General features: G+C 53.2%; 1 protein-coding gene across 3 annotated transcripts in view; it reads right to left on the minus strand.

The window, feature by feature from the left end:
- Positions 1-2,871: 2,871 nt before the first annotated feature.
- The window catches only part of bcam (basal cell adhesion molecule (Lutheran blood group)), a 31,857-nt gene continuing 19,474 nt past the window's right edge, over positions 2,872-15,254 (minus strand). The window contains exons 2-17 of one of the 3 annotated variants that reach the window (XM_078094419.1): positions 11,317-11,444; positions 10,992-11,205; positions 9,847-9,920; positions 9,653-9,749; positions 9,372-9,554; positions 8,983-9,104; positions 8,734-8,875; positions 8,347-8,462; positions 7,940-8,081; positions 7,533-7,657; positions 7,165-7,306; positions 6,778-6,801; positions 6,139-6,171; positions 4,801-4,942; positions 4,447-4,546; positions 2,872-3,953 (exon numbers count right to left, since the gene is read on the minus strand). In XM_078094419.1, coding sequence (XP_077950545.1) covers positions 3,951-3,953; positions 4,447-4,546; positions 4,801-4,942; positions 6,139-6,171; positions 6,778-6,801; positions 7,165-7,306; positions 7,533-7,657; positions 7,940-8,081; positions 8,347-8,462; positions 8,734-8,875; positions 8,983-9,104; positions 9,372-9,554; positions 9,653-9,749; positions 9,847-9,920; positions 10,992-11,205; positions 11,317-11,444 — 1,787 coding nt within the window. In that variant the 3' untranslated portion in view covers positions 2,872-3,950. The remainder of the gene's footprint in view (positions 3,954-4,446; positions 4,547-4,800; positions 4,943-6,138; positions 6,172-6,777; positions 6,802-7,164; positions 7,307-7,532; positions 7,658-7,939; positions 8,082-8,346; positions 8,463-8,733; positions 8,876-8,982; positions 9,105-9,371; positions 9,555-9,652; positions 9,750-9,846; positions 9,921-10,991; positions 11,206-11,316; positions 11,445-15,254) is intronic. The other 2 variants (XM_078094420.1, XM_078094421.1) reach the window with 2 other exon arrangements.

Consider the following 15,254-nt stretch of genomic DNA (forward strand, 5'->3'; position numbering starts at 1 on the left):
TCAGTGCATATCATCGCCCCCCCAAAAAAACACCAGCGTGTGTGTTTTATTCTCCAGACAGCTGCCGTGCTGTAATGTTAGCCAGGGGGGGGCGGAGCCTGAGGCGGGGAAATGGGCGGAGCTCAGAAGTTCTCTGAGGATCTGATCTGCTGCAGCTGCTCCTCAGCTCCTGCAGGCTCTCTCTCCTCCTTTTCCCCTCTTTTCTTCTCGGGGGGGAAATTCCGTTTGGTTGCTGCAGTATTTGTATCCTCTGTTGGAACGGTGTGCAAACGCAATCTCCATCACCTGCCGCAAAGTTCACCTGGTGGTGACGTTCTCCAGCAGTTTTTTTGTGACACACTTGTTCCTTTGGTCCCGTTCAGCTCATATTTGTAGGTACTTGTCTTATAGTGAGTGTGGGACATCGAGTAGATCACCTTTTGAACGGTTTAACTAAATCTCGGAGTTGACCTCGGCCTGTCACGGACAATCTAGGTGACCTTTGACCCTTGTGCATTAGCTCAGACACCCCATGATGCCATTAACGTAGATTAACTGCCGTCACATTCTTGCTCTCACAGATCAATGCGAAGTATTTATAGTTGTTTTCTCGCTCTTATCGCCGTCTGTTACGGTGAGCAGACATAAATCAGACAGAACAATAATAAATAAACCACCCCAAATCTCACAGGTGGGCCGGCATTCCTGAGTGACACCCGCTCACCTCCACCACACACACACACACACGCGCGCGCTGTCCGTCATAATCACAGCCGTGCGGCACACACGTGGAGCCACACAGGATATTAAAGCGCCGGACACGTTCGCCACACAGGCGCTCTTTCATTATTCATCCCGACCCACTTCTCTGTCTTCTACTCCCTTCCTCGTCCTTCCACCCTCCTGTTTTTATCTGGCGGATTCATGAGCTCTTCACAAGGCGTCTTCTGTTTTGGTCCTTCGTCACCCAAGCTTCTCACTTCCGCTCCTCTCGTGCTCTCGTCTCCTCCCCTTTTTATGCAGCACATTTGACGCTTTTGTGTGTCTTCATCAACCGTCTTCCTCCCTCCCGTTGTCCCCCGACTCAACCCGTCCTCTCCGCTGATCTCCACGTTCCACGGGGAACGTCCCCCCCCCTGCCTCATTGCTTCTGGCTCTGTGTGTGCAAACTGCATCAGCGCTGATTGTGTATGATGGAGCACATGTAGTCAGCTAGTCTGTCTCCGGAGTCTTGTTCGACCTGGATGAATCCCAACACACACACGCACACACACACACACACACTGCAGCGTGTGTCTCCATGTCTTTCTGTGTGTGCACGCTGGACTGAATGCGTGTCCGTCCGATCGGGGGGGTCGCGCAGGCCGAGGGGACGGACAGCGGCTGTCATCCCTCAAAAGGCCGACACTAAATGGCTGAATCAGTTTAAAGCTACTGTAACTAAACCCAGCACGACAGCTCACAGTGGTGGGGGAGGGAAGGGGAGGGTGGGGGGGGGGAGGAAGGGCGCTGCGAGGGATGAGAGTAATCCCGCTCGTTGTTGGCTGGAGTGAAAAGCACTGATCCCCCCCCCGTCTCTGTCTCTATTTACAACGTCCAGAGTATTTAACGGTTGTTTAACACAACATCTGAGAGATTCATCAGCACACGTTTTAAGCTCCATCAAGTTCTCCACTCTGCTTCAGCGTGGTGCAGGCGGAGGTCGTGCGGTGTGTTCGCGGGGTGACGGGCTGCCTTTAAAACCACAATCCCCCCCCCCCCCAACGATTGATGTGACCGGTCCTTCCTTTCATTGCTGAGTAATTAGAGACTCACGTCCCACCGTGTCGATCTGTCAGTCAGCCGAAGGCCGTCGGCGGGAGTCTTTACGGACACTGTTGCCACGACATCTTGGGAAATGAAGGTGAATCGTCCTCCTCCGGATCTTTACGGATGAAATAGAACGTTTGGGTGATTTGCTTGCTGCTTCTGATGCTCAAAAGCTCACACAGGAATTCAGTGTGAATTCTTTCCTTTGTGTTTGCAGGTTCCACTGTGCGGTTCTACAGTCGCAGACCCCCGGGGATGCTGACACGGACCCCCCCGCGTCAAAACACACCCGAGGGGCCGATATCGATGCCGTTATTTACAATTTCCATAAATCTCCCTCTTCCGTCAACGCGCTCGCACGGCCTCCGTCTCTGCTGCTCTGCATCCGCAGCGTTGGATGGATTTCTCCAGGTCACATTGATGGGAGGCGCTTTCATTACCTAATGCACCAGCACAGCAGGAGGGGGGGGGGTCAAGGGGGTTTGGGGGGGGGGTTTGGGACAACAGCGCCGATTGGCCCGGAGCCAGAGTGTGTTTGCAGGCTAAAACAAAATTGGCACGAGGTGGACGCAGCGTTACGTCACCAGGGATCTTCACTGTGTGCGATTATGATTATAGCCGCTATTGATTAGCTGCCGACTGTTACGTGTCAACGTCCAAAGCTGCGCCGAGAGATTCCGCAGGCGATTGACGGCTTCGCTCCGAAGTTTCTTCTGAACACGAGAGCAAGCAGAGCGCTGAGACATGAGCATCCGTCATTTTTATGTTTTCCGTCACAACAAATCACGGGACGGATCAACGTGGACGAGGACGGGTTCAACATGCCGGTTGCATCAAAGAGATTTCATTTTGGTTCAAGCAAAGTATGAATTTAGTTGTCATCTTCTGGGAAGCGTAAGAAAAAGACACGCGGACGAAAGGCATCGGAAGCTGTTTGTTGATTGCTTTCCGTCTGCTGTGCGATTGATCGACGTTTGTCGGACAAACTCTGGCTTTTGCTTCCGTTCTACAAGCTGCGTGACGGAAATGAAATGAAATAAAACAGTGTTGCAGATACGGCAATAAAAACACAGAGAACGTGTGTTCTGGAGTTTTGTTTCTTTATAAATTCTACACAGCTGGAACCAAATAAAAAGATACATCAACACACCACAGAGGTCGAAACAGTGTAGCACAAAATATACAGTATACAGAGAGAAACTGAGAATATCTCCTAAAAACACAATCCTCCTAAATAAAAAACAACAACATTTCTCTCTTGTCTCGGAGCGAGTGGCAAAGAACGGGGAAAAAAAGAAAACTCAGTAGTTCCAAAATAAAGAATCCCCCTTTCTGAAAAAAAACAACAACTTGCATACCACATTATTTCTTTATATAAAACATTAAAATCAAATCACCGGTTGGCGAGATCAGTGGACGGACGTTCGCCACTTGATGAGCCGACATTCTTTCACAAATCAAGGCCCTCGGTTCCAGTGTACAACAAACCCCCCCCCACCCCCCCCCCCCACAAAGAAATACACTCAGAAACGCTCCCATTTGGTAAAGATGACAGTGTTAAGCTCAACAGACAGTGTGATGGCAGTACAGGGGAATGACGCACTGACGCGATGGCGAGAAGGAAAAACGGGCGCATGGCGGCTCGAGCGATGGCATTTGCAGCTGGATTTACAAAAGCGAGGAAAGGGATAATTGTCGTTATTAAATGCGCTGAGCTTTTTCTACAAGAGAGATAATTAGGTGTATTGTAAAAAAAAAAAAAAAAAAAACCCCACAAAAAACACAAAAATTCACAGGTGGCAAATTGAACAAACGGCACTGAAGCACGGACGCTGATGGGGGGTGATTGTGAGCGTAAACCGCCACGTGCTCGTCGGGGTGAACAGAAGCAGAGAGGTACCGCGTGAGACTCGGCGGCAGAACAGACCGCAGACTGAGCCCCCCCCGCCGAGGCAGCGTCGGGGTCTATTCTGCAGACGAGTCGGTGAGGAGGAACCAAAAAGGGAGCTTTGGGGTTTTAAACCTGCGGAAGCACGAGCAATGGATTCGCCTCCCACACCAACGTCCATATTGTCCCGCGCAGTGGTGAATGAAAGGTCCTGTTGTCTTTATGACTGGTCACCTCCTTCCCTTCATCCTTTCGTTGTTGTCGCTTTGTTTCATCACTGGGAGAGAAAAACACAAAAAAAACAATGAAAATGTTTAATGGTCAAACATTACTGAATAGAGAATGTTCTTTAAATATAATACGAGGATTTTACCATCACTAGAAGTGATAATATCACACCTTGTGTCCCTGCTTTTCATTTCATCCTTCTCTATCTCACCGACCCGATGCTGATAAACATCTGCACATATTTTCTACGATACAATCGTTTCAATCTGAAGTCACATGTTACGTGTTGAACGTACGTGTTGCATTGTGGGGGAATCGAGTACCTTCATGGCAACGCTGACATGGAACAAGGGGAGGAAACATTTCCTGCAGCGCGAGCAACACATTGAACAAAGGAAACAAAGTCGCTTAAATGGAAACTATGTTCCCATCCGATGTCCTTGAAGCTGTTCCTGCATCCCGGCAGTCTGGAGCATCAGGAGTTACATTCATGAACGCCCCCCCCCCCCCCCCCCCGCCCCTCTTAAGCCCGTTGGCCTGACCTGCTGTGTGGAGGGTCTCTTGTTGAGGAGGCCGGCCTCTTCGTTGGCCTTGTCTGCCTTCATCTCCACCACGACCTCCTTGTTCACTTCTCCACTGACCCTGGGGGGGCGACGAAAGAAAGGTGTCAACAATATGGGAATTATCTGGACAAATAATGGATGGAGACACCATCCAACCATGATGAACCCCCCCACATTCTTAAATGTATCACTTTCAGCAGTTTCTCTATTTATTAAATGAACCCCTTTGTTCAAAACGCCATCGCGTAGTTTCCCTCCAGTTGTTGTGGAGTCTCATGAGGTAACACCTCCTCATTAATGCCCCCCCGTCCCCCGTCCCCCGTCTGTACTCACACGTCCTTCTTGTCCTTCTTGCTGCAGGGCAGCTTGTCCTTCTTGTTCAGGAAGTAGATGAGCGCCACCATCAGCAGGAGCAGCAGGACACAAACCACCACGGCGATCACCACGCTGCTGGAGCCCCCCTGCTGCTCGCCCGCTACAGCGCCGCAACCAGGGACACACGGAGGGAGGGGTGGAGGGACGCATGGTTGGTTGGAAGGTGGCGGGGGGGGGGGGGGGGGAGAGACGAGGGCGGGTGGGGAAGGGGGTGAGCACAGTGGAGGATGGGGATGGAGTTTTTGATTTTGGGGGCGCAGTGGTAGGCGGAGGGTAATCATGAGGGGCGTTTGATTCGTGGGGGCAGAGGAGAAGGAGGTCATTTCATTAGGGGGGTACGACAGGAGGGGGGCGAGATGGGAAGGAGAGGAGGAAGGGAGGGGGGTGGGGGGGGGGGGCAGATGAAGACAATAGATGGACGGGTGGAGAGGGGGAGGGAACGGGGGATGGGGTGAGGGGTTAGTCTAACTTTCAATTGAACTGAAATGTGATGGAACCCAAAACGTTGTCGACAGAAAACAACACGCACATACTCACCCAACGACTTGTATTACTACGCCCGGAGGACACGACGCTACATCTACTCCATCTACTCCATCTACATCTACTCCATCTACATCTACGCCATCTACATCTACTCCATCTACTCCATCTACATCTACTCCATCTACATCTACTCCATCTACATCTACGCCATCTACATCTACTCCATCTACATCTACATCTACGCCATCTACATCTACTCCATCTACATTAGCTGTGTGTTTCTAAGGTGTGTGTTGGACAGTGGTGGTGCAGGATGCTCATGCGATGGACTGACTGATGGACCATTGATGGAAGGCGGGCGGGGGGGCGGGGCGGGGGAGTGGGGGGCACTGGGTTCCTACGGTCTACCTGTTGCCTGGCAACTTGACAGTAATGAAAGGACTCGAGGAAAAGTCAAACCGTCCCTCTAACTCTGCACCACCGCCGTGTTCCCACAGTTAACCCGGTTGGTGGAGCCCAGATGCATCGTCAACGGGGGGTGGGGGGGGGGGGGGGGTCGCGCCCCCCAGTTTGGGAACCGCTGAGTTAACCATTTGAAAGCGGGGTAACTGTGTCAGGTCGTGATGGAGGCTCCTCCCTTAACTGAAGCGTGTCCTCTCAGCGACGGCAATACAAGTATGGACACACAAACACGCGAGCTCCTGTAAACACGTTTAGTGCTGCGTGTGCACACGTGGACGCACAGTGACTCACAGCTGGAGACGGACGCCACACACACACACGTGTCACAAAGGGGTTAGCGGTACAGACCTGACTCAAGCACGGGGTTTCCAGAGAGCAGCACTTTGAGAGAAGAAGAGTTTCTCAGTCGCACAGCGGAGCAGAGCAACAGGCACACGGCGCACAAAAGCAGAGGTTACTGAATGCTACACACACAGACACACACACACACACACACATACAGCAACCCGGCGAGTTGAAACGGCGAAAAAAGGAAAAGCGAGAAAAAAGAAAAGAAAACGGTCGGAAGGAAGCGGCGACCAAGAAGGAGACACGGTGAAGAAACAAAGAGAGGAAAGGAAGGAATAGAATAGAATAGATTCCTTTATTGTTCCCAAGAGGCCACAAAAAGTCATAGTAGCTTCCACCAAATATACGACAGACATTATACAAAGGTGACAAGAGAAGAAGAAGAACAATATACAATATCCACAGTGTTCGGTAGCAAGGGGGGCGAAATATACAAGATTACACTACGGTGGAGGGAGCGTGTAGTAGTGTGTATGCGTGTGTGTGTGTGTGTGTGTGTGTGTGTGTGTGATGGAGGGGCCGGGGCAGGAGGAGACGGGGGGGGGAGACGGGGGTGGGGGGGGGGGATCTAAACTACACAGAGTCCTGACAGAAGGAGGGAGGAGAGGAGGAGGAGGAGGAGAAGGGAGAAGGCTCTACCTCTGTCGGCCGAGCTGCCAATCGCTGCGAGACGAGAAGAGAGGAGGAGGAAAGCGTGTGAGACGTGGATGAAGACATTAGCAGACTCGCGTAGTCCCTCCGGACTTCGGTTAGCAATCGGTTGCTAGGAAACATGCTCAGCACCGAACAGACAAAAGCAATCGTCTGCGGATGTAACAGGAAGCCCGTGTAGCATCACAAAGCAGTTTGATCCGTCCGATTTAAAGAACTGACATGGAGAAACTTTCCGAATTCAGCTAATTTAGTTTCTTTTGCTCTTCAAGTCAGCTCAGATAATTCGCTCGAGCATAAGAACTAGTTTGTGTGACGCATTGATCTCCATTGAGTGAATATTAGAAACAGTCGGCCCTCGCCGTGCACACTGACCTCTCTTGAGAGACACCGCGACGGTCTTGCTGTCGGCTCCGTGCTCGTTGGAGACCTGGCAGGTCACGCCGTCCTTCATGACCTGGGCGGTGGCCTCCAGCGTCACGGTGCTCACCACCTTGTTTCCTTCCACCGACACCGACTGCCAGGAGCGACATTCCTCCCGTCAAGTTCCCTCATCGCACAATCAACATTTTGCACAAATAGTTCTAAAACCAGCAGACCAAGACATGCAAACTTTTGACCCCCCCTGTTAGAAATCAGACTGTATCCCTCCCACCAGCAGTAATCACACCCCTTTACTAATTGATTTGTGGTAATTGCACGCGGGAGGAAAACGTTTCTCGGGTCGTTTTCTGCAGCCGTACCTCTTTGCCCGACGGCTTCCAGGTGAACTGAGGGGGGGGGGAGCCGTACGCGGAGCACTTCAGAGTCACCGCGTCCCCTTCCTGCCCCACCTCCCCGACAGCGGGCGTCTCCATCATCGGCTTTCCTGCCGAGGGGGAGAGAGAGAGAGACAGAGAGAGAGAGAGACTTTAAACAAGAACACACTGGAAACGGGGACTGGTGCATGCTGGGAAATCGGATCATCAACTTTATCAAATGATTTATTACAACACACTGAATGAACATATCCTATGGGTTAAGGTTACATTATAGTAACAATATATTATAAAATGAACTGACCCCCCACAAGCTGACACTGACATTGTGTGTGTGTGTGTGTGTGTGTGTGTGTGTGTGTGTGTGTGTGTGTGTGGATCCGGCCCGTTACCTTTCACAGTGAGGTTCACGCCGGCCCGGGCGGTCAGACCCGGCACGGACGGCACAGCTCCAACACACACGTACTCTCCGGCATCACGGTAGGAAGCCTCTTGGATCGACAGTACGCCGTCCTGGGAGAGAACCTCGGAGCCCTGCAGGGACGCACAACAGACACACACAAGCGCCGTCTTTCTCTGTATTCTGCGCGCGCGAACCGTCTGGTTTCCGCGGCGTGCAGCTGTGCCGGGAGAGCCTCCGCACGCGGCGTTCCCGCAGAGCAGCGCCCCCCAGGAGACACAACAACAGATACACGACGACCACAAACAGAGCGACGCGGCGTCCAAGTGCACGGGAGGCGGAGCAGCAAAAACAACGGCGTTCCTAGAAAGAGACGAGCGCTCCGCTTCGAGGACGCACCTTCTTCCAGTGCACCGTGTGGAGGGCGGAGGCCCTGGTCTTGCAGTGCCACTCCACCTTGTCTCCCAGCGAGACCACCTGAGGCTCTGCGGGGGTCACGCTCACCGGGTCGATGTCTGGGGGGGAGAGAGAATGGGAGGAGAGGGAGACACGTGAATTTTTCTCAAACCCATTCCACGCCTCCAGCTCGGCTTAATGTGATCAAATCTAATTAGGGAGTAAAGTCACAGATGAACTGTGAGGAGTTGAATTGGAAACCGGCCCCTCTGGTTTAAAGCTACTGTGTGATTAACTAATCAAAAGAGAACAAAGTGCAACAACCGGAGTCCAATTGTTCTTTGTGTGTGTGTGTGTGCGTGTGTGTGTGTGTGTCTTTGCCTCACTCACAGTTGACAGTGAGGCCGATGGTTCCAGTGAGGTCGGCGTCCATGTTATCGAAGTCCGTGGCGGAGCACTTGTACACACCCGCCTCCGTGCGCTTGACCGACTCGAGGACCAGCAGGCCGTCCTGACCGCTGACCACTTTCCCCTGTGGGACAGAAGACCGCAGGACTGAGACGGAGAAGACTTTCGAGAGGAGACGAGCGAAAGCGACGAAGGAAACTCTCCCTTTCTCCCGAACCGGCGCGCACGTACGTCTTTGGTGAAGTCGAACTCGGGCTGGGGGTTTCCGTCGGTCTCACACTTCATGGTGACGTCGTCGCCCTCCTTGACGGGATCCGCGTTGAGGAGGGAAAAGGTGGCTTTCTCCGAGGGGTCTACGTGCACAAGAAGAGGCGTGCGACAGGTGGACACGTCAATCGGCGGGTGGGAAAAGGCGTTCCTGAGGGACGCTTTACGTTCCTCGTCCCTCATCACTCTCCTCGAGCAGAACATCAGGGAGACGTGACGAGACTGACTCTGCTAATCAGACTGTATTCCTCAGAAGTCATTTCTCGTGACCCTGAAGCTCATTCTAAAGCTTAAGTACGTTCCACCTGATTCCTCCGCTTGAAGCGTCAGATACGACGGGTTGGTTAACTCACAGTTGAGGTTGATGGTGATGGTGTCGGACTTCTTCTGCCTGATCTGCTCTCCCGGCATGCTGTACTCCACGGTGCACTGGAACACGGAGTCCTTGTCCGCCTTCTTGGGCTGCATGTAGAGGGTGTTCCTGACCGTGTAGAGACCAGAGGCCTCCTTCACCACTGAGGAGATCATGTTGGTCTCTGACAGAGGGAAGGGGGGGGGGGGCACAGATTAGGTCCTGGTTGTGACACTACATCGGGCGGTGTATTTATCCGCTGTGGTCCCAACCGACACGTACTCTCCTTCCGGTCCTTGACCTCGGGGAGCGGCTGGTCGTTTTTGAACCAGATGATTCTGGGCTGCGGGTGTCCGTTCATGGTCACACAGGTGCCGATCTGATACACATGGGGAAGGTGGGGGGGAAAGAAAGTTGGTTTAAAGCGCCTAAACCGTGCTCACGTGCGACGGGGGGGGGGGGGGGGGTGGACGCACCTCGGAGCTGGTGCTCTGCCCGGTGGAGATGGCCTGACTCGACGGCTTCGTGAGCTCCGGCTTCTCGGGGGCGACTGAGACGGGGAGACAGAAGGAAGAAACATTTAAGAGAGCAGAGGCACACGTCCACCCTCCCCCCCCCCCGGCTATCCGGCTCCCTGTGGTCCCGGCGAGACCCGGTTCACACGAGCCGATAAGGGTCCGCAGGATCCACCCGAGCTCTCATGTGTCTCACAAGGTCGTCTCACCCCGCCGCCAGCTGCCGGCGGCTGGTGGGAACAAACAGTGGGCGAGTGTGCGTGTTCCTCCCTGCGGGGCGAGCGTGTTCCTCCCGTCGGCTCTGCCGGGTCTCTGCGTCCGGGACGACGGACGGTCGGCGCAGGCGCTTCGCGTGTACAATGTCGTCACAGCCGAATTTGGAGCGGTGAGTCAGTGAAATGAGGACATTGCGACCACGTCGTCTCGGCTGGGAGGACATTCTGTTTCTTCAGATCCCTCACGAGCCCCCGAGCAGTCAGGTGGTCAAACGTGGGCACAGGATAATTGCTGGTTTGTGGGACACTTTAAGGGTTTAAGTAAATCTAAAAGGGCCTTTGTCAAACACCACTGACGCACAAATAAGAGCTGGTTCTCTGAGGGGATAAAAGTTAATAATCAACGTGGAGTTTGACTGAAGAAAGAGTTGTTTGGCTTTTTAGAGTGATTGATCAGTCCAATCCAAAATACCAATTAATTGTACTTATTTGGGCTAATGCGCTAAATGCTACGCGTGATTGATGCTGCTGAGTCAGTGAAAAGGAGCCAGCGGTCTGCAGGGGGGGGTCGGCCTTTAGCACCGTTATTAAGGTGAGATATGAGACATGACAAGTGTGATGGAACTATTCATCAATTGTGTCAAGAGTGATTAGATTGTAGTTAATTGACTTCTAGGGAACTAATGAAAGGAAATAGGTAACCAACTGCCGGCTGTAGACAAACAATCTGTAAAGACCTTTTGCCTCCAGGAACTTAAGAGTGCGATATTGGCAAAAAGCAATTTTCTAAATGAATTACATGCATTAAATCCGATTAAGCCCCCTTTAAATGAAAGTATGCGTGACCACGCACGCAGACTTTAAGGTCGTTTACAAGGTCAAAGGACTCACAGAAGACTTTGAGCATAGTGGCGCCGTATCCGAACCCGGTGGGGCCGGCGGTCACCTGGCATATGAAGACGAGCTCGTCGGAGGGCTGGACGGAGGAGATGGTCAAGGAGAAGTCTGCCCCGAGCGTGACCCTCCCCGTCAGAGGGGTTCCCTCGTCGCTCTTCCCTTTGCCGTCGCTGAGGAAAGCCACGCGCTTCCTGGCCCCGTTCTCCTCCTGCAGGGTCGGACGTGGGGGGGGGGGGGCGGAGGCAGATGGGAGGCAAACAATGAGCAAACCAGCGAACGCAAAATGCCGGACGTGCGGTCAAAGTGCAAAGGGACTCACGATGTACCACTCCACGACGGTGTTGCCGGCTCCCTGCGGCACGGTGTACGTGCACGGCAGTTTGGAGGCCTCTCCTTTCAGCACCTCCACTATGGGAGCCACTTTGACGGTCACAGTGCCGCCGCGAACTAGAAAACACAGAAAAACACACAAAAGGGAAACAAGGGGATTTAATGCCTTGAAGCGCAGCGTCGGCAGCACGCCGAGGCGCGGACACAAAAGCTCAAACACAGGACAGCGAGCCACGAGAATCAGCACTGCGGACGAACACGGTTAAGGGCGCCAGGAGGGGGGGGGGGCCTCCTCACTGCCCCATTAGGATGCACAAATGGTCCCATGTGACAATGGGGCAGCGGGATGGACCCCAACTGGTTCCAGCGGGGGAAGGGAACCCTGTAACTCTCCTAACTCGTGACAAGGAAAGGAGAGAGGAGAGGAAGGATGGAGGCCTAGAGGAAGGAAAGTCACTGCAGCTCAAGCAGAGATCCTCAGCGTGCCCAGTGGGAGGCTGATGTTGGGAAGGAAAGGACCTTGTTCTTTACGAGGATGAGGATGGAATATTTCAGTCTGTGCCGCCTCCACAGTAACACCAGTTCAGTAATAATGGATGTGGAGTTCGGTTCAAAAGCCTTTGCGCTTAATTCAATATTCATATTCTGGACGCATGTGCAGCTAATGATCAACCCACCCCACACTAAATTAATCATGTCATCAATATCTGGACTACAAAATCCACACATGAATAATTGATTTGTTGTGCACAACTTGCCGGAGTGGAGACGGCGGACTTCTGGGAATCTGCTCGACGGAGTAGTTTTAAGAAGAAAAGGGGGGGGGGGGGGGGGGGGGGGGGGAGATGAAAGGGTGAGAGAGGGAGAGAAAGAGAGAGAGAGAGACGGGCTGAGCGGGACGGGAGCCGTCACTTCACCGCGGCGAAGAGGGCGAGTTCACCAAGAGGAGATAGACACATTCCTCCAGGGTCAGATGCCGACATTGACCCTGACCCACAGAGGTCAAGGGTCACAGTCAGGCATTGACATCTGACGAAAAGGATCTCATGTCTCCTTCCCTCGCCCTTTCTTCACTCCGCTTTACCGTCTCCCTCGTCCACTTCCCCCCCCCCCCGCCTCACATCCCCTCTTCCTCGTCTTCTCCCGCTGCAAACACCGCGTTTCATCCGCGCCGCTCTCAAGTGAAACATCTAGTTAAGCAAAACCAAGTCTCGTGTTTCCAGTCTGTTTCCACGGCAACGCCAACAGCGAGCAAACGGACCAATCTGTGAGCAAAGCAAGAGGTCGGGATCCACACACACACACACACACACACACACACACACAGCACATTAAATCAGGTGACTTGCTGGCACAGAAAAACCCAACTCAGTCACTCGAGTAATTTGCTTTTGGGAAAACACATGTACACACAAACGGAAGTGACAGTTCAACCCCGGAAAAACAAAAAAAGACTTTATTTTCGCCTCTCATGGCTATTTATCAAAGTAGAACTTTACGGCTCACCGTTTGCATCCGACGTTCATTCATCCGTGCAAAACATTTCACACTCTATTCTTCTATATTGTTTATTATTGTCGGCCGGACGCGACGGGGATACGATTGAACCCTCGGCCAGCTTCCTCTCCAACGGCCCACTGAGGACGTTTGGACGCTTCTGACGGTCGACGGCGTCTGATGAAAAGCTGCGCTGGTTGTTTTGGGGGACTCGCTCAGTTGCTCGATGACGTGCAGGTGAAAGAAGTGAAAGCCATGGTTTGTCCATCTGCCGGTCTCTCCCTCTCCCCCCCCCCCCCCCCCCCCCGCCCCCTCACTCAGCCTTGGGGGGCCACTCACAATATGCTGTAGTGGAGAGTGCTGCTCGCATGAGGCAGATGGACGTACAGAGACGGACAATTCAAGCATAATTAAGGAAGTCCTCCGTCCAATCAGTCTAGAGACGCATGCTGTTGGCTGTCACTGTGTGTGTGTGTGTGAGAGAGAAAGAGAGTGGCTGGGCTGTTTCGGGGGGGGGGGGGGGGGGGCAGCTTCATGGGGGTCTCATTAGCTGACGCAGGCCAGATAATCGGATTTAGCCAAAGAGAGGGGAAGTGTGTGTGAGGTGGTGCGTGACCGGTTAAAAATGACAGATGGGAACGAGACGGTCAGACTGCGACCTGCACACACACACACACACACACACACACACTCTCTTACAGTACATGTATGATGCACGTGATATTTATGAGCAGCTGAATGAAGCTGTGCGTGAGTCGTGTCAGTCCCACATGTGCTGAAAAGTTAATGTGAAAGCGTCTTCAATACTGTGTGTGTGCTCCTCTCTCTCTCTCTCTCTCTCTCTCTCTCTCTCCCCTTCACACACACCCCTCATTATGAGGAGAACCAGCCGCATCCTCTCGGCTGTCCTCGCCTCCTGTCGTATTCTGGACATCAAACCCGGCGCTCCTTCCTCCCGTTGTCAAAGAGCATTCTTCATCAGACAAACCGGCTCCACCGGGAGCAGAAAGAGAAGGCGCACAAAGGAAATAAGAGGATAACGGCGTTGTGAGGAGACCCCAGTCGTACCTGCGGTGACTGCCCCCCCCCCCCCCCCCCAACGTCTATGAAAGACACCATTGACCTCCTTTTCACATGAGCCTGGTTTCATCCCGCTGTCCTCTACGGGAGGACGGCGGTCGGGAAGCGTGTTGGATCACTGCGGCGGCAACGCGGAGGACTTCTTCCATCAGGGGAGTCCAGGACGTTCAAGAGGAGTGTGTACTTGTGTCCGTGTGTGTGTTTGTGTGTGTGTGTGTGTCCTCTAACAGGATTAGTGCGTCCGGCTGTTGGCACAGCAAACAGCGTCCCGTAGGAGAAGACGCGGCTTCAATGTCACGGGGGCCGAGTCACCTTCAGCGTGGTCCTGAAATAAAGCAGGACAATAACGTCCTCGCGTGCCGCTGATCAGCACCTCGGATGAGCGACGTCCATATTAAACCACCGCGGTTAATCAATAGGCTGCTTTGATCATCTGTTAGATATTAATGGGCAAAACGAGACGTTTAAAGACCTATTCATGGGCGGCTGGAACAGCTGTTCTGAAACGAGACAGACCAAACTAATGGATAAATGGATAAAATAATCAACCGACGAACCGATTAAAGCAGAGCGCCTCCTCCAAACAGCCACATTCACATTCAAGAGCCCGAAATCTAAAAGGAATAAAATATGATGCAAGATGATAAAAGGAGCTACTCCTCCCGCAGGCTTCACCCCCCCCCCCCCCCCGACCCGAGTAAAGGGAGGGGGGGGGCGACCAGGGGGTCCATGTAAGGTATGTAGTCCGTCAGCGCCCGACTGATGAGACCAGAACAGGTGCAGCGAGGGAACAGCAGCTGCTGCACACACACACACACACACACACACACACACAATGAAGGCCTGATGTAGAAGGCAAGGGGCGAGACATGCACAGGGAGACACAAAGACGGTGGACAGGGAGGGGTGAAGGAGAGGGGAAGACGAGGTCCTGTCTGGAATACAGGAGGCCCGACAAACGAGTAAGAAGTAGATCCGCCGTGCGTCGCTTCTGCAGAAGGATCCAGCGATACGCATCTCGTGCTCAACGGGATCACGCCAACACGTGATTCGTGCAACAGCGAGGACACAACACCGAGTAGAGGATAAACGGTAAAACAGGGCCGGCGCAGAGCTGCACCGCCTGAGACTCGCCGCCTCAGTCTGACAAAGCGATATCCGGTAGCACTGAGAGCCGGATCGTGCCTGTGTACACAGATATAAATACAGCTGGTGTGTGCACAGCGAGCGCTGCTGGCTCTTTGTGTCGGGATTAGACACAACCCGAGCGGGACAAGAGGACCCGAGGTCCCTATTGGACGACTCGGGCTGCGATTGGTCCGCTAGGGCGTCTTAATCAAAGATCACGAG

Source organism: Gasterosteus aculeatus, chromosome 20 (genome assembly GCF_964276395.1).
Source record: "Gasterosteus aculeatus chromosome 20, fGasAcu3.hap1.1, whole genome shotgun sequence".
Taxonomy (NCBI): Eukaryota; Metazoa; Chordata; class Actinopteri; order Perciformes; family Gasterosteidae; genus Gasterosteus; species Gasterosteus aculeatus.